This window comes from Alosa sapidissima, chromosome 11 (assembly GCF_018492685.1).
Source record: "Alosa sapidissima isolate fAloSap1 chromosome 11, fAloSap1.pri, whole genome shotgun sequence".
Classification (NCBI taxonomy): Eukaryota; Metazoa; Chordata; class Actinopteri; order Clupeiformes; family Clupeidae; genus Alosa; species Alosa sapidissima.
In genome coordinates, this window is record NC_055967.1 from 23374960 (window position 1) to 23401597 (window position 26638).

The following is a 26638-nucleotide window of genomic DNA, read 5'->3' on the forward strand; positions in this document are numbered from 1 at the left end:
TAAAACATATTTATGTTTTATATTTTAATGATATTGACCATTGAACTGGAAATCTTCCCAATTTTCAGGAAATTGTCCCTGGTCATGTTACTCTGAGATCATTTTGAGTGTTTTGCAGTGCCACTCCTGGCTAACAGACACCATGGTAGTGTCCTTCTATGTACAGTAGCCTAGCCTACACACTGATTTATATCAAAACACACAATGAAACACTTTTGTTTACTTTGTCTTTGTTATGAGATACAGGTAGGCTATCTCTTGTAACCCAGCAACATCTCTGCTACACAAATACAATGATTTACTGATAACTTGTGTTAACTGAGCTCACTAAGCAGTAGGCCTAGGTCTAAATAAGAGCCTGGGAATACTAATGTCATAGGGCTAATATGTTGACAGTCATGTATCAACATGCTCAGTGGAAAAATACATGGATTTAGCCATTTGACAAAAGGCTATCTAAATTAGAAAAGTAAATGAATTTTGCAATCGCAAAATGTATTCAGACTGTGGACCTAACACTGCACTGACACTTAATAACAGAACTCCTCCATTTCCTAATCTCCTTATCATCACTTTGCTCTTGTTTTGTCTGGCCCTCGTCTCTTGCTCCAAAATATCACAACGTTGTCACGTCGGAAATGATGTAAGAGATAGAGAAGCCATTTCCTGACTGCACTACGCTAACTTCAGAAGGGCAGGAAAAATACCACAAAAACCCATTTTCAGTCAATAATTTGTCATTTTCAAAAGACAGTTATCATAAATTCATATGAACAAGACGGTCTCAATCTAAAGTTACAGAGGTACGTAAATGAGATAAAGCTGCAAATGAGATGAGGGCGGCATTTAAACATTGGTGATTGCTCTGCTAGCCAACTTAGCTAGAAGTTAAATGAACAACACTAGCTAGCTGATAAGGAAATACGCTTACGGGCTTTGTGTGCGGCTATTTTAATTTGTTCTTTGGAGAGTATGAAATATATTGCTCATGGCTTTGTAGGTGTCGCTTGGTATATTTAGCTGTTATTTCTTGTACAGCCTCTGACTGACTCCAGCATGTTCACTAGTGACCAGTTAAGCTAACGCTACAGCTCTCGCGTTTGCTAAAACAGCTAACGTTAGTCTACGTTAGCTCTAGTGGCCGTAGCATGAAATGTCGCGGGAATGAAAAGAGAAAAGTTGTGTATGGATTTTACATTTGCAGTTACTAGAAATATCCTGGTGAACGTTGTTTGCTTGTAGATGATTAGGGTAAGTTCGGTATGGTCGCAGTTACTGTCGTAACGTCATTCATGTAAATTAAGCTGTTCTCCCTTGTTATCCTGAGTGGTAACGTTAGGCTCAGCGCTTGTAACTAGACAAACGTTACATTTTCTATCATTATACGCATGTGTAGTTGTGCAAATTTGCTTTCAATATAGAAATAATTAAGGTTACACTTTCTTTTACTAGAAGCACTGGGACAATGGCAGCAGACTGGTTGGGCAGTCTTGTATCTATTAACTGTGGTCCAACACTCGGAGTGTACCAGGGAGAAGTGTCCTCGGTCGACCAGTCCAGCCAAACCATCTCTCTCCGGCAGCCTTTTCACAATGGAGTTAAGTGTCCTGTTCCGGAGGTCACGTTCAGGTGAGACATGGAAATGCATTACTGTCACTGCTCTTTATCCTCTCAGTGTTACAGCTCAGTATGCGGTCGTTATTGCAATAATATCCACGATTCCATGATGAGAGATGTCATTCATTCATTCATTCATTTAGAACAGTGCTCATTGATCAACACAAAAGTGCTGTACTGTAAGACAACAACAACTATTTGTTTGCAGTGCCATGGATATCAAGGACCTTAAGATCCTGAATATCCACCCCGGCAGCAGTGGAAATGGCATCACCTTGGCCGGCTCTGGCGGGTTTGCTGGGCTTGGTGGGCGCAGTGGTGGCGGAGGTAGGGCCGGAGGCGCCCTGGTTGGTAGCACCCCTTTGGTGGTGCCCGGCCTTGTGGAGCAGAGGGCGGGGGAGGGGCACGGGTCCCCCCAGCAACCCTGCTCCAAGAGCTACGGCGAGAGACACATGGACATGGCCGGCCAGACCAAAGGCTTCCGCCGCAGACACAACTCCTGTAAGTTTGGCACAGTCCTCATTAACACAGATCACACGTTAACAACACAGAGCTCCTGTCAGCACAGAAATCACGTTAACACAGAGTTCACGTTAATACAAATTGTGCAGATCAGGACGGCTCCTGTTCCTGGAGATGAGCAGTTAGAGCAAGGCATGCACACCATTGAAGTCATGGTTGGGACACAGATTATCACAGACTATCCATAACCACTTCAGTGGGCTACTGTGCCAAAGCATCCCTATGCACCATACTCTTAGTGACTGTCTCCAGATGACTGAGCCCAGTGTGGTGTTGTGTTTGGGAACATCTCATGAAGTGATGTGGTGTGGTAATATGCTCTTAACTTATCTGAACTTTGCTTGAAATAATGTGTCCACTCTCAATCATTTAACTGTAGAACCATATAGAAGTATGTTTGCCATAGTATATGACATTAAATTCCTACTTGATGTATGTGTTCACTCAGTAAGACTGGGCAGCCGTGGCCCACTGGTTAGCACTCTGGACTTGCAACCGGAGGGTTGCCGGTTCGATCCCCGACCAGTGGGCCACGGCTGAAGTGCCCCTGAGCAAGGCACCTACTGTAACCCCTCACTGCTCCCCGAGCGCCACCGTTGAAGCAGGCAGCTCACCGCGCCGGGATTAGTGTGTGCTTCACCTCACTGTGTGCTGAGTGTGTTTCACTAATTCACCGATTGGGTTAAATGCAGAGACCAAATTTCCCTCACGGGATCAAAAAAGTATATATACTTATACTTATACTTATAAGAGTATTAACCCTTAAAGGTGTACCGTCACACCGGTGTGATTGGAATGTTTGAAAATGAGCGTTCTATAGAATTTTAGAACCATGAATTGTTGCGAAACGGAATCGTATGTTATGTTTAAAAACCCACACCTTTTAAGGTTAATAGCTGCTGTATATCTAATAATCTGAGCCTAAAGCTGTAGCCCCTGACTCACCTGTTAAACACCTGGGCTCTCTGTCCTCTCCTCCCTCAGGGTCGTCCAGCAGCCGGGGAGGGAACCAGGCCACACCAAAGAAGAACGGGCTGAAGAACGGCGGTGGCCAGATGAAGAACAAAGACGACGAGTGTTTCGGGGACGGGATGGACGACGGCTTAGACGAGGACTTTGACTTTGAGGGCAACCTGGCGCTGTTCGACAAGGCAGCGGTCTTCTCCCAGATCGATACGTCACGATCGCGAGGCACGCCGGAGAAACAGGCACCAGTGCGGTACCGGCATGACGAGAACATTCTGGAAGCTAAACCCGTCACTTACCGGCAGATAGCAGTGCCCCAGCCTGGTGCCAAAGAGTACTGTACAGGTGAGGCCGAACTCCCTGCATATTTTTCAGTGCGTTCCTTCAGCTGAACTTGCACAGGTGAGCCCAAACTCCCTGCATATTTTTCAGTGTGCTCCTTCAGCTGAACTCCCTGCGTATTTATCAGTGCGTTCCTTCGTTCCTTAGCCGAACTTGCCATGGACCAGCTTGTCCTATTTGCATTTGAGCGTCTCACTGTCGCCTAGCATTGAATGCACTGTTCACACTGAATGGGTTAAATATTGTTTTATTGTATCATATTTCTGGTTGAAAATAGAAGAATGCTGCATTGCGCCGCATCGGGTCCAGTTACAACATTTAAATTAAAACAAAGTACCGGTAATCAAACTGATTTGGTCACAAATGCTCACATGCAGCTAGGACACAGTGGAAACAGCTCCAGGGGAAAAGGCTTGGTTCTCAGCGAGCACACATTCTCATGAAATGCACTGTACCTATAGCCTGACAAGCCAGACCCACATTAAAATGTAGGGTCTGCGGACTCACCGTTTGCAGTGCTCAGTCCGAGGGGCGGGATAATCGGTTGTCTTTCAAATTCCCTCTGCACGCAATAGGATAGCGCTACAACTCATGAGTCCCATGCGTTTTCCCACCAGCGGAGCTAGTTGGCTAGTTCAAACTTTTGCCAATTGAAAAAAAGCTTAACTCGTGTCACGCTGTTCGCCAACAGCAACATCCATCTTCTTTGTTTTCAAGTAGCAGGGAATTCACTCTGAGCCGTTGCAACTCTGCCATCAATCATTATGTTAAACCCGCCTACCGACTCTATACATGATGTGATTGGCCTTATTGAAGCTTAATTTTTCCAGCTCGCAAGTCAACAAAGAGTTGCTAGACTAGCCCGGGCAGCAATTTCAATTTGCTGCGGTTAGGGTGCGTCTAGATTTCTAGGCTACTGTACCTAGGCTTTAAGGAAGAGTACCTGCTAAATTACATGATGTTAAAGGGACACCAGGCAAGCCTGAGTACATTTTCTCTACGAAGCTCCCCCTAGCGTCTGTACGTGTCGATACGTGTGCGAGCCCTTGCTCGGTCTGAAGCTCTTTTCCTTTTTTTTTTGCATCTTCTGTCGAGGGTTTTCGGTGCTTCTTCACCGGCTCTGCCATTATACACACGTTTGCAACAATCGCTAGCTGGGTTTCGTTAGCCTGCCTCTGTGCTGGGGATGCAGGATGTAAACTGATCCTGCTTCTCGCGATGTCTGAGACTTTGTGAGACTGAAGGTCACAGGTAGGATACACCGAACTTGCAAGTGGGATATTCTTCCTACAGGCAGTAGGGGCGGGCGAGAGAGTCTTCATTCGCCCTGTAATGAGTCATTTAACCATATACCGACTTACAAAGATGATTAATTAACACAAAAACGTTGCCTGGTGTCTCTTTAAGTTGCTTCACTTGCAGAGTGTAATTTCTTGGTAACAACTATGGCTCATAGTCCATGTGGTTTTATTTATTTTCATCACTCACTCTCTCACTTCCTTGCTGTCTGTCTTGAGTGTGTGACTCTGGTGGTGTTAGCAAAGATTGTTAAGGCGGAGCAAGATATTTCATCAGGAGCCACTTCCGGGATCCCGGATCGCACGGGGGGGGGGTCAAAATCCCCCTTTACGCAGAGCAGAGGCAGCGACTGCTCCATTGAAGTCTATAGGCATAGCTCAGAATTTTACCACATATGCTAAGGTCTTGGTTCTATAAGTTAAGAATGTGAATTTTGGGCACATTTTCATGATCCTCAAACCCTTCTGAACATTTCAGGTACATTTTTAGCATTTCTGAGCATTCCAGTCTGGAGAAAATCGACTTTATATCAGGTGTGCGCCGGTTATTTATGCCGCTGCTGTTGGCCGGTTGCAACGTACGCTCATCAATACGTCATCGACACGCCTCTTTATGCAGACAGGATTCGATCCCCATTTCACGCCCATAGACATGAACTACAACGAAGTATCTTGCTCCGCCTTAACAATCTTTGGTGTTAGGCCTTATCTATGCCAGTGGAGCAGCTCCTAGTCCTGTGTGAAGTTGAGGTTGAGCGGTGCTCTAACGCCCCCTGGTGTCTGTGCTGTGTGTGTGCTGCCCTTCAGACTCTGGGCTCGTGGTGCCCAGCATCACGTACGAGCTGCACAAGCGCCTGCTGAGCGTGGCGGAGAGGCACGGCCTTTCCCTGGAGCGCCGGCTCGAGATGACCGGGGTCTGCGCCAGCCAGATGACCCTCACACTGCTGGGAGGACCAAACAGGTGAGACGCACAGTGTCATGGGAACTCGGCAATAACATGAAGTGCAGAGTGTGATGTTAATGGAGTAACCGGCTACTCACTGGATAAGCTGCCTAGCTACTCACTGGGTTAGCGTCCGGCTACTCACTGGGTTAGCGTCCGGCTACTCACTGGGTTAGCGTCTGGCTACTCACTGGGTTAGCGTCCGGCTACTCACTGGGTTAGCGTCTGGCTACTCACTGGGTTAGCGTCCGGCTACTCACTGGATAAGCTGCCTAGCTACTCACTGGGTTAGCGTCCGGCTACTCACTGGGTTAGCGTCCGGCTACTCACTGGGTTAGCGTCTGGCTACTCACTGGGTTAGCGTCCGGCTACTCACTGGGTTAGCGTCTGGCTACTCACGGGGTTAGCTCCCGGCTACTCACTGGGTTAGCGTCTGGGTTAATTGTGCCTGTTGTGCTTTTCTTGTGACCTAATTGGCTAAACTGACACTGTGTCCTACTCTCTGCTCTCCCAGGCTGACCCCTAAGAACGTGCACCAGCGTCCAACGGTGGTGCTGCTATGCGGGCCCCACGTGCAGGGTGCTCAGGGCGTCAGCTGCGGCCGCCACCTGGCCAATCATGAGGTGGAGGTCATCCTCTTCCTGCCCAACTTCGTCAAGATGCTGGAGGCCATCACCAGTGAGCTCTCGCTTTTCTCCAAGACGGGAGGGAAGCAGGTGTCCAGTATCAAAGGTACTACTACTACTCCCCTAGTGCACTGGGCTTTAGATTGATCACATTCACTATGTCCAGTGTTAAATGGTAATTACTGCATTTTTCAGCCTACTAGGCTGACTACTGTTACATTACATTACATTACATTACATTTGGCTGACGCTTTTTTAACCAAAGCGACTAACAACATGGTAAACAGTAAGTTTCAGAACAATTCTCACAATTTTAGGACAGTTTAGAAAAAACACATTAGAGTACAGTAAGAATAAGTGTGTCGGTGAGTGCTGTATTTTAACAGTTACTTGTCAGTTTAACGGCTGGTGAGTGCTAGGATCAGTAAGACTTGTTGTAAGTGTTGCTATGAGAGTAGATGTTCTCTAAAGAGCTGGGTCTTCAGGAGTTTTTTGAAAGTGGAAAAGGATGTCCCTGCCCTTGTAGGAACTGGCAGTGTGTTCCACCAACGAGGAACAACAGATGAGAAAAGTTTGGATTGGCTTGAGCGTACCGGTGGTAGAGCTAGACGTCGTTCGTCAGAGGAGCTGTTGTTAGATGTCTTTAAGTTTTGTCTTTAAAAATCTGTTCAATATTGAGCTATCTAAGCGAGTTTCTTCACCTTTACTGGGGCAAACAGGCACACATGTTTCCAAATGAATCCTGACTATATCTTAGTTGACTTCATGACATGTTGAACATTGTCAGTGGCAAAAAGACAGTTTACTTATGATAGCGAGCTGCACCCTTATGAATGCCAGCTTTGTGCAAAATTCCAGAATTGAATTGAAACTGGCTCTTAAATTCCAAATTCAATTCTTGATTTTCACTTGCATTTCAATTGAGGTAGCTAACAGGAAGCAGAATAGCAATTCGAATTGTGCACAGCCCTGATGAATGCATTGCCGGTTTTAGCAGACCATCTAGTTTACTGAATGGATTTTCCCTAAGGAAAGTACTTAGACTCTAATAATTGGGCCCCAGGTTACAACTCCCGTACTGCATTATTCACTGTACTGGGCTGTACTTCACTCACTAAAGCTGGACTACAACTCCCATACAGCACTGTACATCATAGTCAGTGTTGGGAGTAATGCGTTACAAAGTAACGTGTTACTGTAATTCCACTACTTTTAGTGGTAACGAGCTACAACTCCTATACAGCACTGTACATCATAGTACTCACTAAAGCTGGACTACAACTCCCATACAGCACTGTACATCATAGTACTCATTAAAGCTGGACTATGCGCGGCCGCATTAGCACCTTGAATATGCAGTATATTTTCTAATACCCGGACGCCGTGACATCCCTTATCCCTTACTTAACCAGAGTCTGTGCCGGTGCTGTGATTGAGAGTGCTTGTCCCGACTAACTGTTCACTCTTCCTGTGTTGCAGATCTGCCTGCCAGCCCAGTGGACCTGGTGATCAACTGCCTGGACAGCCACGAGAACGGCTTCCTGCGAGACCAGCCCTGGTATCGTGCTGCGGCCGACTGGGCCAACCAGAACCGGGCGCCGGTGTTGAGCATCGACCCGCCAGTGAGTGGGCAGGAGGCGGCGGTCGAGGCCAAGTGGTCACTGTCTCTCGGGCTGCCGCTGCCGCTGTCTGAGAGCGTTGGACGCGTCTACCTGTGCGACATCGGGGTGCCCAAACAGGTGTTCCAGGAGGTGGGCATCAAGTACCACTCCCCGTTCGGCTGCAAGTTCGTCATCCCGCTGCACTCACCGTAGCCATGGCGCCCGGCTGACCACACCTGAACTCTCACCTCTGACCTCTGTCTGTGGGGTCGGGGGGCATAGAGCCAGAGTTGAGCCTTAACTGCCTGACCGTCTAGAGTGTAGAGCTGCTTGCTTAGTGGCAGATAGATGATGGATAGATGGATGAATGTGTGAGTGAATGAATGCAGTACAGAGTATATTTCTTTCTCATCCTCTTTCATGTGCGCAACCTTACTGCGCCATGCTGTACTGAAAAGAGAAAATGAATGATTTAGTATTCCGAAGAACAATCTTTTTTCCATTTTTGTTCTTGGTTTGTTTATGGAGGAGTTTGTTCACCTCGGAGAGTTTATCTGGAGAGTGCCAGCTCCTCTGGTGCGGAGAAAAGGGGACACAAACACCTGCTTCATCTTTTTAGCGTGATGTTTACAGAGTGAAACGCCTGACCTGGTGTGTGTGTGTGAGAGAATGTGTGTGTGTGTGTGTGTGTGTCAATGTGTGCGTGCATGTGTGTGGCCGGTTTATTTGCCTGCCTGTGAGGCAGCTCTTAAGGTCTGTGTTTTCCTCTTTTTTTTTTTTTTTTTTTTGCAAATCGTGCTAACAACAATCACACTGAGATTTATGTAGAGAAAAGTTCAGGGCCCATCCTGTTGCCCGAGCTTCCTCTCGTCTGCTGAGCATTTGAGATGTGCGGTCGCTCCGTGCTCGTGTTGATGCTGTCCTGCTGTTCGCTCATGCTGTGAGGCTGCTCGTGCTCACCAGCGCCTCAGTGTTTTGTAGCTCCGCTCACTGTCACTGTTTAGTTGGCCCATCTGCTGGAATTTAACACAGTCTGGGCATTAACACCCAAGGGAGAACTTGTCATTAAAGGGACCTGGACTGGACAAAGGCTGGTCTGTATCAGCGCTGCTCTCATCAGCACCCCAGGGAGAGCCTTACCTCCCCCGTCGTTTAAGGGACCTGGACCAGACTGGACTGGACCGCACCCAGCTGGCCCGTATCAGCGCAGCTCTGATTGGCTGGAGAGAGAATTCAGCATCAGTGGAGGAGCAGTCCTAGCAGGAGGAAAACGGGAGCGACCTGCAGCGCAGACCCTAAAGCCCGACCTCGCCCTTCCTCGCAGGGCCAGGAGGTCACCCAGAGGTCAGGGGTCAGTCCAGAACTGCACCCGAGGGGTCAGGAGTGACCAGAACTGCACCCGAGAGGTTCAAGAGTGACCGGTCCCTGAAGTGAAGCTAACTAGCAGATGTAGAGGGAGCGCAGTATTGCAGCTCTCATTTCTGTCCAGTCTGTTGTCTGCTGGTCAAACAGAAAGATGTAAAGTGTATTTCGACTCCTGCTCACTTCTCTGGGTCTAAACGTGGTCACTTCTCGAACAAGGTCACTTCTCTGGGTCTAAACATGAAGCGGAGACTGAACCCAGAGCCCAGTAGAACTCGTTAGACACTCTGAACCTAGAGTCCAGCTGAACTCGTTAGACAGTGACTGGACCGATAGTCTACTAAATTAACTCAATTTCAGTATCAAGAGGGATTGTTGTTTACATTTTTTTGACCTGAAGCTAATGCTGTATTTAATGACTATTTTGGCATCAGCTTTCCTAAGTAGAGTGTTTAGGAGCTTTGTTCATTTTAATGCACTGCCTTTGGTGTTTGGCGTGGTCACTTTGACTCTCATGGTTGTGACCATGATGGTGTGTGTATTGAGGCCAGGTGTGTGTATTGAGGCCAGGTGTGTATTTAAACTTCCAGGTGGGCTCCTCAGCGGGGCAGGTTCCGTGCTCCTCCCAGGGGTATCTACCCGATGGCTGCCTGGGGTATCTACACGGTGCCTGGCAGGTTGGAAGCTGGTGGCTGTTGAGTTTTATTTGCAGTCAGATGCGGAGCTGCTTAATGGGGATCACAGTAGTGTGACTTTAGGTGGCCTAAGCCCAGTAGTCTGGTGGTGGTGATGGTGGAGCTTGGATAGCTTTGGTCATCACCATTTCTTTTGTGGGCTATTCTTCTGTATGTGGCTCTATGCGTTTGTCTCTGCTTCTCTCCCTCTCGCGCTCTCTCTCTCTTTCTTTCTTTCTTTCTTTCTTTCTTTCTTTCTTTCTTTCTTTCTTTCTTTCTTTCTTTCTTTCTTTCTTTCTTTCTTTCTCTCTTTCTCTCTTTCTGTCTCTGCGCATCTGTCGATTTAAACTTTCTTGAATTGAAAGATGCAGTTCTAGAGTTCAAGTTGCTTGTTGTCTGTCTCTTCTATTGTGTGTTGTGTGTGTGTCTATGTGTATGCGCTTTGTCAGATTAGGTAACGGAATCTTGTGAAATTGGACTTCGCACCTAACTGGGACTTTGACTTGATCAAGGCAATGAAATTGCGGCGATCTCTGATTGGTCTGATTGGAAGTCAGCATCTTACTTCTGTTGAGAGTTTTTTTTCAATTGTAGATTTCTATGTGAAATCTGAATCATTTGATTAGAAGGTCCTGTGGAGACCTGTTATTTAAGAGGCTTTGAGGCTGTAAAGTGTTCAGAGTAAAGGCCTGACCACACCCTGTGTGTGTCACAGAGGGACAGTCTCCCGTACTTGCACCAAGCTTTACTGGAGCGCCAGGACTGGTGCTAGCGTGGGCCCTTAGCTCTACTGGAGCGCCAGAACTGGTGCTAGCATGGGCCCTTAGCTCTACTGCAGCGCCAGGACTGATGCTAGCGTGGGCCCTTAGCTCTACTGCAGCGCCAGGACTGATGCTAGCATGGGCCCTTAGCTCTACTGGACCGCCAGGATTGGTGCTAGCGTGGCCCCTTAGCTCTACTGGAGCGGCAGGACTTAACACCACAGTGAGCACACTCCTCAACTACACCACCGCTACCCATTTAACCAAACCAGTGGCCTGATCACGGCACCCAGCGAAGGAAATTAACATTAATGTGGTCAATTATGTTTATCTACACACACACACACACACACACACACATACACCCTCCATTTTCATATTTTCTAAGATTTGTCTATAATGCGTAACTTAAATGCAACTGTTGACACACCATGGAAGCCCAATCGTAGATGATATATAAATGTATGTGTGTGTGTATATATATATATATATATATATATATATATATATATGTATGTCTGCATTAGCTCTATGGTGGGTCTGCATTTCATAATTATGGATATATATACTTAAAATATTAGATGATTTAAAAGTGTATGGGGGTGCATAGAAAACATATTTACAGATGATTGGTTTCTAACATCATGATGCAGCATTCCTTTACTTTTGAGCAAGTTATCGTGAGCAAATATATGTATCTGTGCGACGGGAAGAGCTGTACGTATACAGATGATTGTAGCAAAAAGAAAAATGTGAAACATTCAGGTCAAAACTTTACTGATACATTACAGCATCCAGTTTGTGTCTGCGAAAGTGATTGTTGTCATTGGCCACTAGGTGGCATCATATCCATAGTTAAACATTCAATCCAAATGCAACGGCGTATCCTGGTAAACCCGCCTAAATATTCTTTTTTTTATATATATATACAGTAATTGTTCACGAAAGACAGAATGTTGCATTTGATTCAGCCTATTTTTTGTTTGTTAATTTACACACTCTGGATCATTCAGCCTGCTTTCTGGTTTGTTTTTCCTGACATTTTGACATTAGTTATTATGATCATTGTTCTTGTGATAATAATACGTTTTCAGGCACGTCTATTTCAAATTATCTGTTCCTTGTTTGTTTCATTGTGTTCAGAGGACCAGTGGAAACACACACACACACACACACACACACACACACACACACAGAGAGAGCATCTGAAACGTCAGAACGGTCTGATGCATTTCACCACCAATGTTATGTCGAAATGGGGAGAAATAAAAAAGTTGAGAAATGAACCACGCTGTCGAGTTTTGAATATGGTAGCCCTGTTACAGTGTGCTTACATTTAGTAGATCTTTTATAGATTAATCTGCATCTAGAGTGTACAGGTTCAATAACGTGAACTGGTATATAGCCTACAATTGCATTGCCTAGGCCTACCATCAGAAATATTGAACTAATACAACTCAACATAATTCATAACTGCAGTGTTTGGTGGCTTCAAATGAAGAGGTGTGCCCCTCGATTCAGCGCATGCGTACTGGGTCTCAAACTGAAAGAGGTGTATTTCCTCTCTGGGTAGGCCTGAATTACCTCAGATACAACAGTCGGAGGAAAAAAAACAGCGCACGGTCTGTCGCTTCTCTGCGTCGCCGGGAGATTTAATGCGCGAGGCGCAAAGCCATTCTTGTCTTCATCTCGCATTGCTGTGCTGGCATTGGTCGCATTTCCGCTACGCTCGGAATAAGCTATTTTTCTTACACCAAAACGTTCCGTCCTTTGCAACTGTAATTCTTATCTAACACCAGTTAAACATTTATTTAATCATTGTGTCAGAAGCTTTTAATGCATTACACCTTACGTTAAGGGCAAATATATTTAGTCTGTGGCAGTTTTAAGCAACAAGCGGATCGGTAACAAGGCGTGAGGAACTGACCACATCCGCACGGGTGCCAAAGTTACTGAGATCCTCTCTTCGCAAATGGACGCACTGGGAGCCGAGAAGAACACTACTGGCAGACTGAATTGAGTTCTCACTTCCCTCTCGAGCTGAAGAGCAGAGACCGAGCTCTACGCATCCGAAGTGGACACAGGTATTCGGGCACCAGGAGTCGTCACTTATTGGTGAGTTCTCATCAGCCCTGTCACTTTGCCGTGTTGGTTTAGGAGGGCGTAGACGCGTCTCAAGTGGGCTACAAGTCACTTTATCCGATGTTGGCAGGATGGTTTCACATAATGTACAGATAGTCTCATACAGAACTAGTTAATGTTACAGGAAGAAGGGACGATTTTAGCTTGTTTGAGATGGTAAGTGTCCGTTACTTTCGCTAGCCGAGCTCAGACCCTTGTCGAAAGGTTAAAAAAAGCTCCTGCTATTTGCAGAATACTTCCTGTTAACATGTCATCTATCGCAAGAATGTGCTTTTTATGGCTCGTCTGCTACGCTCCTTACTGTTATATCATATCATAGCTTACTTATATTGCCGATGCTCTACTGCTATTTTTAATGTTAACCTAAACAAACTGAATTCTGAACTATTTAGTGTTCCGGTTGCATTCTCCCTCGCGCGCTCTCTCTCTACTCCGATCTGACGTGTAGTTTAGAGTTCAGCACATGCAGTATTCAGTGAGTTTGTCCTCTAACACAAATCTTGTATCTTGCCGGGAGATGCATATATATTTCCTTTGCGAGCGTTGAGGTAAGATGGCGAGGAGGATGGCCTGTACTCTGGAATTTGACTATTAGAAAGAGACGTGTCTGGTCTTATTCTCGTGTCACTGCTGGTCCGATAGAAAAAAAGGAACTCTAGAGCAGGCACGCTGTCTCATGCTGTCTCTCTCACACACAGCCTATACATCTCGCTCTGCCTCACTCACATCCCCCTCTCTCACACACACACACACACACACATCTCTCTCGCTCACACACATATCTACCTCTCACTCTCTCACACACACACACACACACACACACATATGCCTTATAACAGACCCATTCTCACTTTCCAACACACACACACCCAACATATCTGTCCCTCTTTCTCAGAGAACTCTCTCTCACACACGTATCTCTCTCTTGTGTTCCCTGTGCTATCCCTTAAGGTACACCCACCCACACACACACACACACTATATCTCCCTCTTATGTCCCTTTGGGCGCAGCAGCTGTGTTAGCCAGTGTCATGGCACTCCCCCTGCCTCCAGTCACCCCTCTTAGAATGGCCACATTGTGACTGTGTGAGTGTGTGAGACTCGGGCTCCTAAATGAAGTGGCAGGGGTCTATCCGGGGCCTATCCACCCACAGCTGGCTCAGTCTCCCCTCAAGTGGATGCCATTGAGCTGCCAGTCCCACCCCCCCCCCCCCCCATCCACCCCCCTCCCCACTGGCTGCCCGCCTGCCCGCACCCTGCCACACACACAAACACACACACACCAGCAGGGTGGTGGGGGGTCACTGTCCGCCACACGAGAAGAGGGCAATGCTTTCTCCTGCATGTGTGTGTGTGTGTGTGTGTGTGTGTTGCCCCCAGTGGCACTGCTGGAGAAGAGGCTTGTGGGTTGGTGGGAGATTGTGTGTGTGTGTGTGGAGGGAGACTTGGTGGCCGTGGCGCTATTCCTGGCCGTTCTGGGCGCTTGCTGTCACTCACTCGCTGCTCTGCCCTCTGCTCTGGCGCTGCTGCTGCTACTGACTCAGGCCTGACCGGTTGGGAAGCACAGGTTTGTGTGGGTGTGTGTGTGGCCTGACCGGTTTGGAAGCACAGGAGTGTGTGTGTGTGTGTGTGTGTGTGTGTGTGTGTGTGTGTGTGAGGCCTGACCGGTTGAGAAGCCATTTAAGTCCAGTGACCGGAGCCAGGGAGGAAGCACAGTGACAAGGACTGGGGAGCCTGTGTGTGTGTGTGTGTGAGGCCTGACCGGTTGCAAAGCACAGGAGTGTGTGTGTGGCCCTCACTCTCACGCCACTCTGAACTCTGTCTGTGTAGTGGACTGTCTCTCTGCATGTTCTGTTTTCTTGTACCTACAGCAGTGTCCCTTCTGAAGACTGTGTGTGTGTGTGTGTGTGTTTGTGTGCATAGCTGATCAGTGAGCACTGGGATTGGTGTGTGTGTGTGTGTGTGTTTGTGTGCATAGCTGATCAGTGAGCACTGGGATTGGTGTGTGTGTGTGTGTGTGTGTGTGTGTGTGTGTGTGTGTGTGTGTTTGTGTGCATAGCTGATCAGTGAGCACTGGGATTGGTGTGTGTGTGTGTGTGTGTGTGTGTGTGTGTGTGTGTGTGTGACTGAGCACTGTGTGCTGGGATTGCACTATTTATAAGGGTGTGTGTGGCTTTTGCTCTGTGGAACTCAGCCGTGCATGTGTTGCTTCTGCAGCTGTGCAGGACTGTGCAAAGTGTCACACCACATCTGACTGCACCATCTAGAGACACACACACACACACACACACACACACACACTCATGCATATTTGTGCATTGCTCTTAAACTGGAATTAGGTTGCTTCCCTTTCTGTCTGACCTGCGTATTGCATTTGACGGCATGCGATGTCCAGTGTGGATGTTTGAGTTCCATGGCGGACGTTTCAGCACAGCAGAACAGGTTCCTACCTCTCGATCTCTCAGCCTTAGACACACTCTGGCGGATTCCACACCCTGTACTTGTTGGTACACGTCGCAGGCAGGCAGCAGCTGATTGAAGTTTAACTGTTCTGATCTGGTGGAGAACACACAGCCTCATTTTCCGTGCTGATCTTTCCCAAAGCTGCATTTGCAAATTATTTAGTTGAAGGGCCATGTTGGCATGTGAATTTTGACGTAACGTGAAGAAGCATAAAAAAAGAAAAACCCCAACAGTCAAATGGCCAATTATTCAAATATTAGCACACACACCTCCCCAAAAGGCTCCAGTGTGTGGCTGCCTCCTCATTTGAATTAATGAACAAGAGATTGATTTAAACTGGGCTCAGAGAAGGTCACGTTCCTCCACTTCCTGCTCTGCTGAGCCGCACGCTGACCGGCCTTGGCCTCGGCCTCACACTGGAGCGCTCTCTCTCTCTCTCTCTCTCTGCCTAGAGCTGCTCAGACCCTCACCATTACACCCGTCTCATGTCCATTAAACTCCCAGCTCCTCGTCTGCAGCAACATCACCGTCATCCGCCTCACTGCTGATCTGCAGCGTTTTATTAAGCAGCAGACGCTTAAGTGCAAAGTGGAAAAACATCGAGTCGGTTTTATTAAACAGCAGACGCTTCAGTGCAAAGTGTAATACATCGAGTCGGTTTTATTAAACAGCAGACGCTTCAGTGCAATGTGAAATATATCGAGTCCGTTTTGTGTTCAGTGTTGTTGGGCAATCCCATGATTAGCTCCGTGTGTTGTGATTGGATAGTGGTGACAATTTGCCTACAGAACAGAAGTGTTTCAGATGTAGTGAAGTGTTGGCCAACATCAGTGTGAACATGCCTGATGTAGTGAAGTGTTGGCCAACATCAGTGTGTTGCTCAAAAATTCCCATCTGGATCACCAGTGCAGTACCGCGCAGATCTCCATGCCCATGTGCGTTTTCTGGGGTTCACCCCCAGATCTCCATACCCACCAGCGTGTGTTTGTGTGTTCACCCTCAGACCTCCATGCCTACCAGTGTGTGTGTGTGTGTTCACCCCCATATCTCAATGCCCACCTGTGTGTGTGTGTGTGTGTGTGTGTGTGTGTGTGTGTGTGTGTGTGTGTGTGTTCACCCCCAGATCTCCATACCCACCAGCGTGTGTGCGTGTGTGTGCGTGTGTGTGCGCGTGTGTGTGCGCGTGTGTGCGTGTGTGTGTGTGTGCGCGTGTGCTTGTGCTTGTGCTTGCGCTTGCGCGCGTGTGCGTGTGTGTTCACCCCCAGATCTCAATGCCCACCTGTGTGTGTGTGTGTGTGTGTGTGTGTGTGTGTGTGTGTGTGTGTGTGTTCACCCCCAGATCTCCATACCCACCAGCATGCATGCGTGTGTGTGTGTGTGTGTGTGTGTGTGTGTGTGTGTGTGTGTTCACCCCCAGATCTCCACACCCACCAGCGTGTGTGTTTCTTGGGAGGTGTAGTGTGCTCAGCAGTACCCTGCTCTACCAGCTGAGGAACAGAAGCACATCTTTGTGATGTGTGTGTGTGTGTTTTTGATGTGTGTGTGTGTGTTTGTGTGTGTGTGTGTGTGTGTTTGTGATGTTTGTGTGTGTTTGTGATGTTTGTGTGTGTGTTCTGTGTCTGATCTGCTCTGCATGTTCTCCAGCCGTCACAGCAACACGTACAGTACAGCTGACTAATTGATTAGTTGTTGACTATTAAATTAAAGGTTGTATCAGTGATTGCAGGCCCAAAAAAGGCCCAAACATAAATGATCACATTCATCTAATCTTTCCCAACGATCCACTAGCTGCCTGCTCCATAAGCAGGCCGTCAAAAAAACATGTCTCTGTTGGCAACCCAGGCTCTGAGATCTGCACACAAAAACAATTGCTACCAACAAGTGTTGCCAACCACTCAAAGGTAAAATAAACTCTCGCGGGGATGAAAAAGTCTGAAATGCAGACGTTTTCCTGAACATACTTTTATCCTCTGCCTTCGAGTGGATACTGTGATCTCCGGTACGTGAAGGCGGCACAATTAGATTTTTGCTACCCCAGAGCTAACTTGCAATGCAACTTGCCATAGGTAGTTAGCTTCAATTAACAACCGGATCTATGGGCAAAGATGGCGGTTTTGGTTCTTTTTTGTAGGCGAACTTCAGAGGTCTATTGCACAGGAGGGAGGGGGAGGGAGTAGTGAGCTAGCTCTCTCTGAGCTGTTTTTTTTTAACGTCAACAGAAGTGATGTTACCCTGCCATCGCTGATACAACCTTTAATCGCCATCTATTTCGATAATCGATTAATCGGTTTGTGTCCTTCTGTAAGAAAACTACATCAAAATTGAAGCTTGATTGAAGCTTCTTAAACTTGAATATTTATCTACTCCTCTATGACGGTGAACTAAATATCTTTGGTGTGTGGACAAAACAAGGCATTGAAGACATAATCTTGGGCTTTGGAGAACAATGATCGAGATCTTTTCACCATTTTCTGGCACTGTATCGATCAAACAATGAATCGATTAATCGAGAAAATAATCATCAGAATAATCTACTATGAAAATAAGTTGCAGCCCTAGTTCTGAGTTTTTGGAAGATAGCACTGAACTGTAAACTGAAAGTTTTAAACTAAAGCTTGTAAGACATCACTCGTCAGGACCAATGAGGGAACTGGGAGTGGTCGAAGGAAATCGTGAAGCTGTCCGCGCGCTGTTGGAAATAACAATTGATTATAGAACCCCTGTTAACCTAATGATTCTGACCCCGCTAGATATGGAGAAGTTTCGGTCAACGTAATATTACTATCCATAGTAGGCCGATGTGGGCCTACCCACAATGCTGTTACAAGAATGCCTTCTAGCTATTTAATTAGACGCATCTTCCCCAAGAATAGTGTGCGAGGCCCTCCTCGGCCGATTAATTCGGGAGGCGCCTTCACTTGAGTAATGATCCTAGTGTGAAAGTCGGTCAGAGGCTATGGTGCTGGCTTGGACCACTATGCTCATCTGGACAGAACACCTTACCGAAGCTACAGAGGGTTCAGGGTGTGCTAAGGTTAGCTGTCTAATTCCAGACTACTAATAAAATCAGTGACCCACCACAGTACAATACAATGGCCAGTTCTCCTGGTAGCATGCCTACACTTTCACTGATTTAGCCCCCACGGCCCTGGAGACTAATCCTAGCCGTTCCTCCTGGCCCATCTTCAACTTGAGGGATATCTAAAGAAACTCTAGAAAACTATGCGGGTCAAAGCATAACAATTTATTTGTCAGACACAAGCTATTCATCCAATACATTATAGAAGGTACATCTAAATGAATAATGTGAAAGTCACGAAAACAGGTTAAAGGAACATTTAGGAAACCATATGAAGCAATCAGAGAATGAACATACCAGCTCAGAGGATGATGACTACACACCTTAGTGGTGCGGGAGATTCTGACTACAGAATGGCTCCTAGAATGCTCTGTGAACCTCACTTAAATACGGTAGGCTACCTAGTTTGTGGTTGGTTACATTGATATGGATCACATGATTGGAGGTCAGCTGATTTGGGATCACATGGTTGGAGGTCATCTGATTTGAGAGTACTTTGATGAGACTTGAGACCATTGTTGTAGTGAGAGTGAATCAATCAAGACATGACAAGGTATACATTTGATTACATTTCCTGTCCCTATAGTTAACTGCTCCTGTGGACATGTGACCGTAGGCCCACAATAGGCCCACACTTAGTAGTTGATCAAGAGTCAATATATGACTGAAAAGATCATCATCAGCCTGGTAATTAGGATCCTTACAAGCTTGAAGTCCTGTGTGATTGTACAGGACGCTGTTTAGATGGTCCCCTCTGTAAATGAGTGGTTTTAGACCAAAGATGAAAGGACAGTCTTAGGCAGGGATCACATTAGCCAGCGGCAAGCGGCAGGTTTCCTACTGTTCTCTATGGTTCGGCAGCAGAACGGTGGCGTTGAGCAAGCTGAGCGTTGAACTTGGTTCAACTTTCAAAGCGCAACGCGAGTGTATTCAATTGAAACTGTTCGTGTTACCATAGGAACGAGCGTTGCATTACTCTTGCCGCTGCTGCTTGCCGCTAGCTAATGTGATCCCCGCCTTAGTGTACAGTATAGTGTTTGTTTGGATGGTCTCCCTGTAAACTAAAGTCCAGACTGTGTACAGTTTGGCGTTGGGATGGATGTTTCCTCCTATAAACGGAAGGGTTGATGTCCAGTGTCGGTATACAGCTTGGTGTTTGGATGGTGCCCCTGTCATTTGCCGTGGGATTTCCCCTGCTCCAACAGACCAGCCCTTCTCCCCACAGTGCCTTACTTCTGCCTTGAATGGCGTTCTGTGGTGTGCGGTTAAGCTTTGACTTTTACAGGCCTAAATTTGCAGTCTCCCCCGGAGAAAGAAAACATTGTTGTTGCCTGAGCTTATTTTGCATCCCCACTGGCCTTGGACCCGTCTGCAGTCTTTCTTACAGATGACAGACTGCACCGCACAGCTCCTGCTCATGGCCCCAGGAGACACCATCATAGCCCAGCAGGGTCCTTCACCCCCCCCCCACTGTCCCGTTTTTACTGGTCTCTTTTCTTACTGATATTATCATATGGCCCACTCACATGTCTTCTTTTTGTGATTTCGGATAGAGGTCTGCTCTGACCGTGTCCCACAGAGAATGCCCTCGTAATGAAAGGTCCTAATAGTGTGATTAAATCTCTTTGTGTGTGTGTGTGTGTGTGCGTGTGTGCGTGCGTGAGTGAGTGTTGCCTTGTGATCAGACCTTTCCATGTGTGCTGTTGTGTGTGTTCCATTGCTCTGCCGGTTCCTGCTGTTCTGTGTCCATATTCCCGCTCTGGCTGAGAATCAAACCCCCCCCCCTTGTGTGTCGGTCACTCTTGCCGGACTCAGAGCAGGCCTATAGCATCCTGGGGTGTCCTCACACTGGAGCAGGTGTGTGTGGAGCAGAGTGTCCACTTGTGTCACACACTTCGGTCACACTCTCGCACATTCTCACACACTCTCACACATGGGCCTGACTCGCCCCAACGTGGGCCTAACTCGCCCAGACGGGTCATATTGGGTATGTCCTCTGTGGCATCTGGAGCGGAGGCGTGAGTTCACGCTATGGGCAGCACGGCTGTCACACACACACACACACACACACACACACACGCATCACAATAACCCAGCAGGCCTCACCTACCTGAGACTCTTTACACACACGCACACACGCACGCACACACACGCACACACACGCACACGCGCACACACACACACACACACACACACACACACACACACACACACACACACACATCACATCACAATAACCCAGCAGGCCTCGTCTACCTCAGACTCTTTACACACGCAAGCACGCACTCAGACTCTTTCACGCACGTACGCACGCACCTACCTCAGACTCATTACACACACACACACACACACACACACTCACGGCTCACAATCACACATGCCTCACACAGCAACATTCACATCAAAGTTCAAACAAAAAACTCGACCACCACTCCAGATTTCAACGCACTTCAGGCTTTATGCTTCACATGCCACTAGTCTCACCTAGTAGTGCTTAAATAGCCTAGTGTTGTGTGTTACACGTGGTTGACCTGATGGTGTCCACTGATAGTTTCTTATGATGGTGTTATGATGATGTGTGATGATGGTGTGTACTGATGTTGTGTGCCCAGTGATTGTTGATTGTTGTTGATGGTGTACGTTCTGATTAGGGTTGGACACCGAAACCCGGTTCTAATATAGACGCAAACAGTAACAACATCGAATAACAACGTGGATTTCAGTGCTTCATTTCGATGCCACTTAAAGCTGCAGATTTTTTGATCATATTTACTGAAACCGACACTATGCTCCAACAGATCAACATAAATCAGCCGGTTTTAGGAAAAAAACCCGCACTTCTACCTCCACCTAGAGCCGGTTATTTGTTTTGTAAAAAATCCACAGCTCCGGTTCTTCTGGTCCAAACAGAGCAGGGCTGTGTGAGATCTGACTGTCAATCACAGTCTGGTGCGCTCTGACAAGCACAAACTCGATGAGAGGGTGCTCGGTTGTAGTGGGGGAGGGGCATGAGAGTTGTAAACATTAAAAATTTTGGCGAAGTCCCCTCAATCTGTCAGACTTGCCTACTGCAACTTTAAATCTCTGGTGTTTTTTTTTTTTATTCGAGGCATCACTGCACGTCATGTGCCAACTCTAATGTCTTGCTCTGATAGCACCACATCCAGATACAGTTAGCTAACATAAACGCTAGATGTATAAGCTTAAACCAGAGGGGTGCACCACATAGGCTAGTGGACAACGTTTGACAGCTCGCGTGAGCCCTATGCCAAGCAGCTTACTTTAAAGCAATATCACAAGCTCTTGTCAAAATCTAGCAGTAACTACACACAAGCAGAAGGCTATGAAATTGAAATGTTATCAGCAAAGTTGTAATGTGAAAACTTTGTTTCACGGTGTGTTCCAAACATAATGACTCGGCATTAATCTTTCATGTGCATGAGGCCCTTATAGCATCACAATGAATATGAAGATTATGCTAAAAGTTTGCTTGCAAAAACATAACTATGAAGGTTACAAACATACCTCTGCATTGATATCCCTGAGCTGTCAAAGAGGCTACGGAACCATCTCCGTACGTTATCGCTCTCGTTAGTGCCCTCATGACTTTACGCCCTCCTCACTCAGGGTTCCTGTCTGTGTGAAGTCTGTCCCAACTTTAATCTACCTACCTTAGGGATGTAACGGAATAAAAATTTAGTCTCACGGTTATAGTGACCAAAATTATCACGGTTTTCGGTATTATCACGGTATTTCTAAAAGTGTGTTCAATATGTTCAGAAAGCACTGATAGGCTTACACAAGCTGAAATAGTTTCAAAAAGTGTCCCGTTCACTTTTTTCTTCATGTTTAATTGGCTATGTGCTTATAGCTTAACTTACCCTACCATAACTTTTTGCTATTTCTGTTCAGGTGTAGCTTAATCCGAATCGTAGTTAAAACCATCAATGTCTGTCCCAAGTCTAGTTATTTCCTTCCTGTGTCTTTCTTCAGCCTTCAGTGTTTAAGTGTCCCCTCAGGCCTCTGCCCCCCACCCTGATTGGCTATTTACTGCCCAGGCCTGGCTGCCCAGTAGTCTCCCCGTCCCCCACCGCTCTCGTGATGACAGGGCAGCTCCATCCGGCCATCAAAGGGACGCTGCAGGAGCAGGTACCCAGCAGAAACAGGGGCAGGCCAGGCTGGAGAGGCCCCTCATGTGCGTGCGTGCGTGAGTGCGTGCGTGAGTGAAGTCCGTGCGTGCGAAGTGCAAGAGTGTGTGTGTGTGTGGGGGTAGGAGAAAAGACACCTGGGAATGATCAGTACTGAGGCCAAACACACAGCCGGCACAGTCAAACCGCTTGGTCACATCTCTTCTCTGAGTTGTGAAGGAGCAGATGTATCTATCCCACTAGGACACAGTAGAACTCTGCTCTGAGTAGAACAGTAGAACTCTAGAATATGCGCATTCTTTAGTAGAATTCAGTCATGTACTCTGAGCATGGCTCTGACTCTGAGTAGAATAGTAGAACTCCAGAATGTGTGTATTCTTTAGTAGAATTTCATCATGTACTCTGATCAGAGCCTATCTGAGTAGACCAGTAGAACTCTAGAATGTTTATATTCTTTAAAGGTGCGATTTGTAGGATTGTTACCGAACGTTCTGTAGGCCAAAATCAAAACACTGGTGAACGTTCTCAAGACTACCAGACGCGAGCCTCTTCTGGGTGGCCAGATGACCTGCAGCTGCTTTAACGTTTCTCTAACCATGACCCAGCTACACATTACGGAAACAGTGAAAACAAAAAATACCTCTCTAACCAACGCAACATATTTAGCTGAAGTTAGCGATGCAGATGAAGTTTAGCCTAGGCTATCTGTTGTGGAGAAATATGGCCAGCTCTGCGTCAGACTTGATATTCTTCGTTTGACGAAGACGTCGCCATCTCAGGAAGCTCCTCCGATGTCCACTTAATTTGCTTCTTGTTTTAATTTTGGACATTTGCCTGCCTCTCGTAGGCGTTCATGACTACAACTGACAGCTGTTGACAGTTGGCTTTTGCTAATTTGGCAACCCAAATAGGAGGACGCGCTAGCCCATTATTAATACGCTATTCTAGAATTAATCGCTCAAAACAGAAACGAAAATTCCAAGAGATTCCGCATTTTTTTTCATGGGTTAGAGTAATGTTGTCAAATAAGCCATTACTTCAATTCATCGTGTTTCCTTACACTCTGACAACATATGGTGATCATTTTTGGAATGGTTACAGTTTATTTTCCATTATTCCCTACATACTGGTCCTTTAATATAATTCTGCCATGTACTCTGAGTAGACCAGTAGAACTCTGCTGTCTCTGTGTTCTTTAGTTGTTTTTTAGTAGAAGAGTAGAACTCTAGTCAGACTCTCACAGGGGGGCTACACCGGGCATGTAACTGAAGCGTTCTGTTCGTAATGTGTAAAAACTATTTTAGAACGTACACACGCAACATCTGGTGTTGCCAGTTCCATTGTATTTTTTGTATCCATTTTCCATTCTATTTTTTGCATTGTAACGTTTCTCTTGTCAGCGATCAGGAACTTGTGTGTATGTGTGAAGTGAGGCTGAAAGGGGTATAATTTAAGAGTTGTTTTAAAATTGATGAGGTGGGGTGCCCTCTTATGTGAGATGCTGCCGTTCTGTAGTATTCATGAGTGACTGTGAGGTGAGATTGTGTGAGATGCTGCCGTTCTGTAGTATTCATGTTTAGGGGGCAGCCGTGCCTACCGGTTAGGGCTTCAGGCTTGTAACCGACGGGTTGCCGGTTCGATCCCCGACCCAGTAGGAAAAATGTGGACGGGAGAAATGGTTGAGCACTGCTCTCCCATGCCCACATCCATGGCTGAAGTGCCCTTGAGCAAGGCACCTAACCCCTCACTGCTCCACGAGCGCCGCTGTTGTTGCAGGCAGCTCACTGCGCCGGGATTAGTGTGTGCTTCACCTCACTGTGTGTTCACTGTGTGCTGAGTGTGTTTCGCTAATTCACGGATTGGGATAAATGCAGAGACCAAATTTCCCTCACGGGATCAAAAGAGTATATATACTTATACTTATACTTACTTAGCTCACTGCTCCGGGTTAGTGTGTGCTTCACCTCACTTTGTGTACACTGTGTGCTGTGTGTGTTTCACTAATTCACGGATTGGGATAAATGCAGAGAACAAATTTCACTCACAGGATCAAAAGAGTATATATACTTATACTATACTTATACTATACAACACAGGGGTTAAGCCACAGACACAACACAGGGGTTAACCCCTTATACTTATATATTCATGAGTTGATGTGAGGTGAGGTGTCCTCTCGTGTCAGATGCTGCCGTTCTGTAGTATTCATGAGTTAATGTGAGCAAGTGGCTGCTCTGTGATGTTTTCATGCTCTGCACCAGTTTCACTTGCTTGCTCCAGAGCATCTGAAAGCGAGATGTGCCGAGAGAAACATCTCCTCAAACCACAGAATTGTTAACACCCTCTCCCACGGCCGGCCAGAACAACATCTGCTCTGCCGCCTGGACCCTCCGCTCCCTGAGGCTTTGCTTATCAACATGAATGATTAAGAACAATATTGCAGTCCCGTGAAAGAGAGAGAGAGAAATTGGGTAGCATTTGAGAGAGAGAGAGAGAGAGAAAGGAAGAGGGAGAATTTGGGTAGTGTTTGAGTGAGAGAGAGAGAGGAAGAGAGAAAATTTGGATAGTGTTTGAGAGAGAGAGATGAAGAGAGAAAAGAGAGAGAGAGAAATGTAAGAGTGTTGGGAAGGGGGGAGGGGGCTGGGCTTGTAGCGCTTTCAGCGTGCCCCATCCTGCCCAGGCTAACTGCTGGCGGTGTAGAGCCAGATCTCTGCCTGTTCATTTGTGCTGTTTGATAAATAACGGCCTGACTGAAACATGGTAGGACATGTGAACAGGCTTCCCCTGTGTGCCGCAGTCCTCATGCTCCTGTGCCAGACAGTGGAGGAAACGCTCATCACTGAGAGTGTCTGGCTGCAGTAGGAGTAGGCATCTGGAAGATGTGCTTTTAACCTAAAGCTGACATGCTTTACTGATGCAGTAAGGTCATTCATGCCTTCATGTCTTCCTTCCTGTAATATAAAAAAACAGAACTACCGTGTGTTGAGTAATGCTATTGGTGTTGTTTGTGTTTGCTTGTAAGCGTAGTGGTTTCATTGGTTTTGAAAAGGCTACAAGCGTGTGGTGTTTAGCATAGACATCATCTATTATGTCTATGGTGTTCAGTGTTAAAAGATGTTTGGGACATTGAGTGTGAAAAGCATTATGACTGAAAGCACAGTGTTTGATAAGTTCAGTGTTGAAAGTTTTAGGGCAGTAAGTAGGGTGATGAGTGTTAAATATAGTGATGACTGTTGAGCGTGGTGTTGAGTTTAGCTGTAAGTATGGTGTTGAGTGTTAAAAGCATATTTGTTATTGCGGTGTTGAGTGCTCATGCAGTCTGTTGAGTGTTTGAGGGGTGTGTTGAGTGGTGCGGCGTGTTCTTCCCCTGTCCTCTATCTCCGAGCACATCGTGTCTCTGCACTGACGCTCTCATTGAAGCCAGTTTCCTGGTTCCTGATTTCACTCCGGGGCATGTAGTACACAAACTTAAAGGCCTCCTTCTCTTTCACATACTCTCTCTTTCTTTCTCTCCCTCTCTCTCTCTCTCTCCATTCATATGTGTTTAGTTTTTTTCTTTTGTTTACTTTCCACTATAGTTTTGTGGCTATACGGCTGGTTATTTGGAGACGGCTTGCGCTTTGTGGAGTCCAGGGTCCAGAGATGGAGAACAAAGCCCCCGACTGAGAACTCAGTCAGCAGCAGTGTGTCTCTGGACCTGCCACAACCTCCCTCTTCGCCACTGACCGGCTCCATCCCTCCCGCCCCTAACTGCCTCATGGCGGAATCATGGCATTCTGAAAACGGTTGCGTAATAGTCGCGCCAGACAAAAGGGCTCATGCCTGCATCAGTGTCCGGGCTGACATTAGCCATTAGCGTCAGCCATTAGCGTTAGCCGTCTCCTCCTGCAGTGAAAGAGCTCTTCTGTGCTGAGGGAGACGCCGTCAGTCACAGCCAGACCTCTGGGTCACCAAGGTTCGCCATGGCGACTGCTCCATGCAACGACACGCGGTCTCAGTGAACCCGTCCAGTCAGCAGAACCCACCCACAGGAATGGTGCTCTCCAGCGTCTCCAACAGCATGGACACGTCTCGGCCATAAACACAACACATCG

General features: G+C 46.9%; 2 protein-coding genes across 4 annotated transcripts in view; both read left to right on the plus strand.

The window, feature by feature from the left end:
- The first annotated feature begins 634 nt into the window (after window positions 1-634).
- Window positions 635-11998, plus strand: edc3 (enhancer of mRNA decapping 3 homolog (S. cerevisiae)). 2 transcript variants are annotated; one of them, XM_042110711.1, is made up of 7 exons: window positions 635-803; window positions 1453-1629; window positions 1826-2118; window positions 3124-3450; window positions 5553-5706; window positions 6203-6420; window positions 7794-11998. In XM_042110711.1, the coding sequence occupies exons 2-7, from the start codon at window positions 1466-1468 to the stop codon at window positions 8126-8128; spliced, it is 1491 nt and encodes a 496-aa protein (XP_041966645.1). In that variant the 5' UTR covers window positions 635-803; window positions 1453-1465; the 3' UTR covers window positions 8129-11998. The 2 variants fall into 2 exon arrangements, with proteins under 2 accessions (XP_041966645.1, XP_041966646.1); XM_042110712.1 differs by having other exon boundaries at window positions 1456-1629.
- A 282-nt stretch (window positions 11999-12280) lies between these two features.
- The window catches only part of LOC121724062 (tyrosine-protein kinase CSK-like), a 34459-nt gene continuing 20101 nt past the window's right edge, over window positions 12281-26638 (plus strand). For both annotated transcript variants that reach the window (XM_042110396.1, XM_042110397.1), the window contains exon 1: window positions 12281-12827. The gene's annotated coding sequence lies outside the window, so the exon portion shown is untranslated. The remainder of the gene's footprint in view (window positions 12828-26638) is intronic.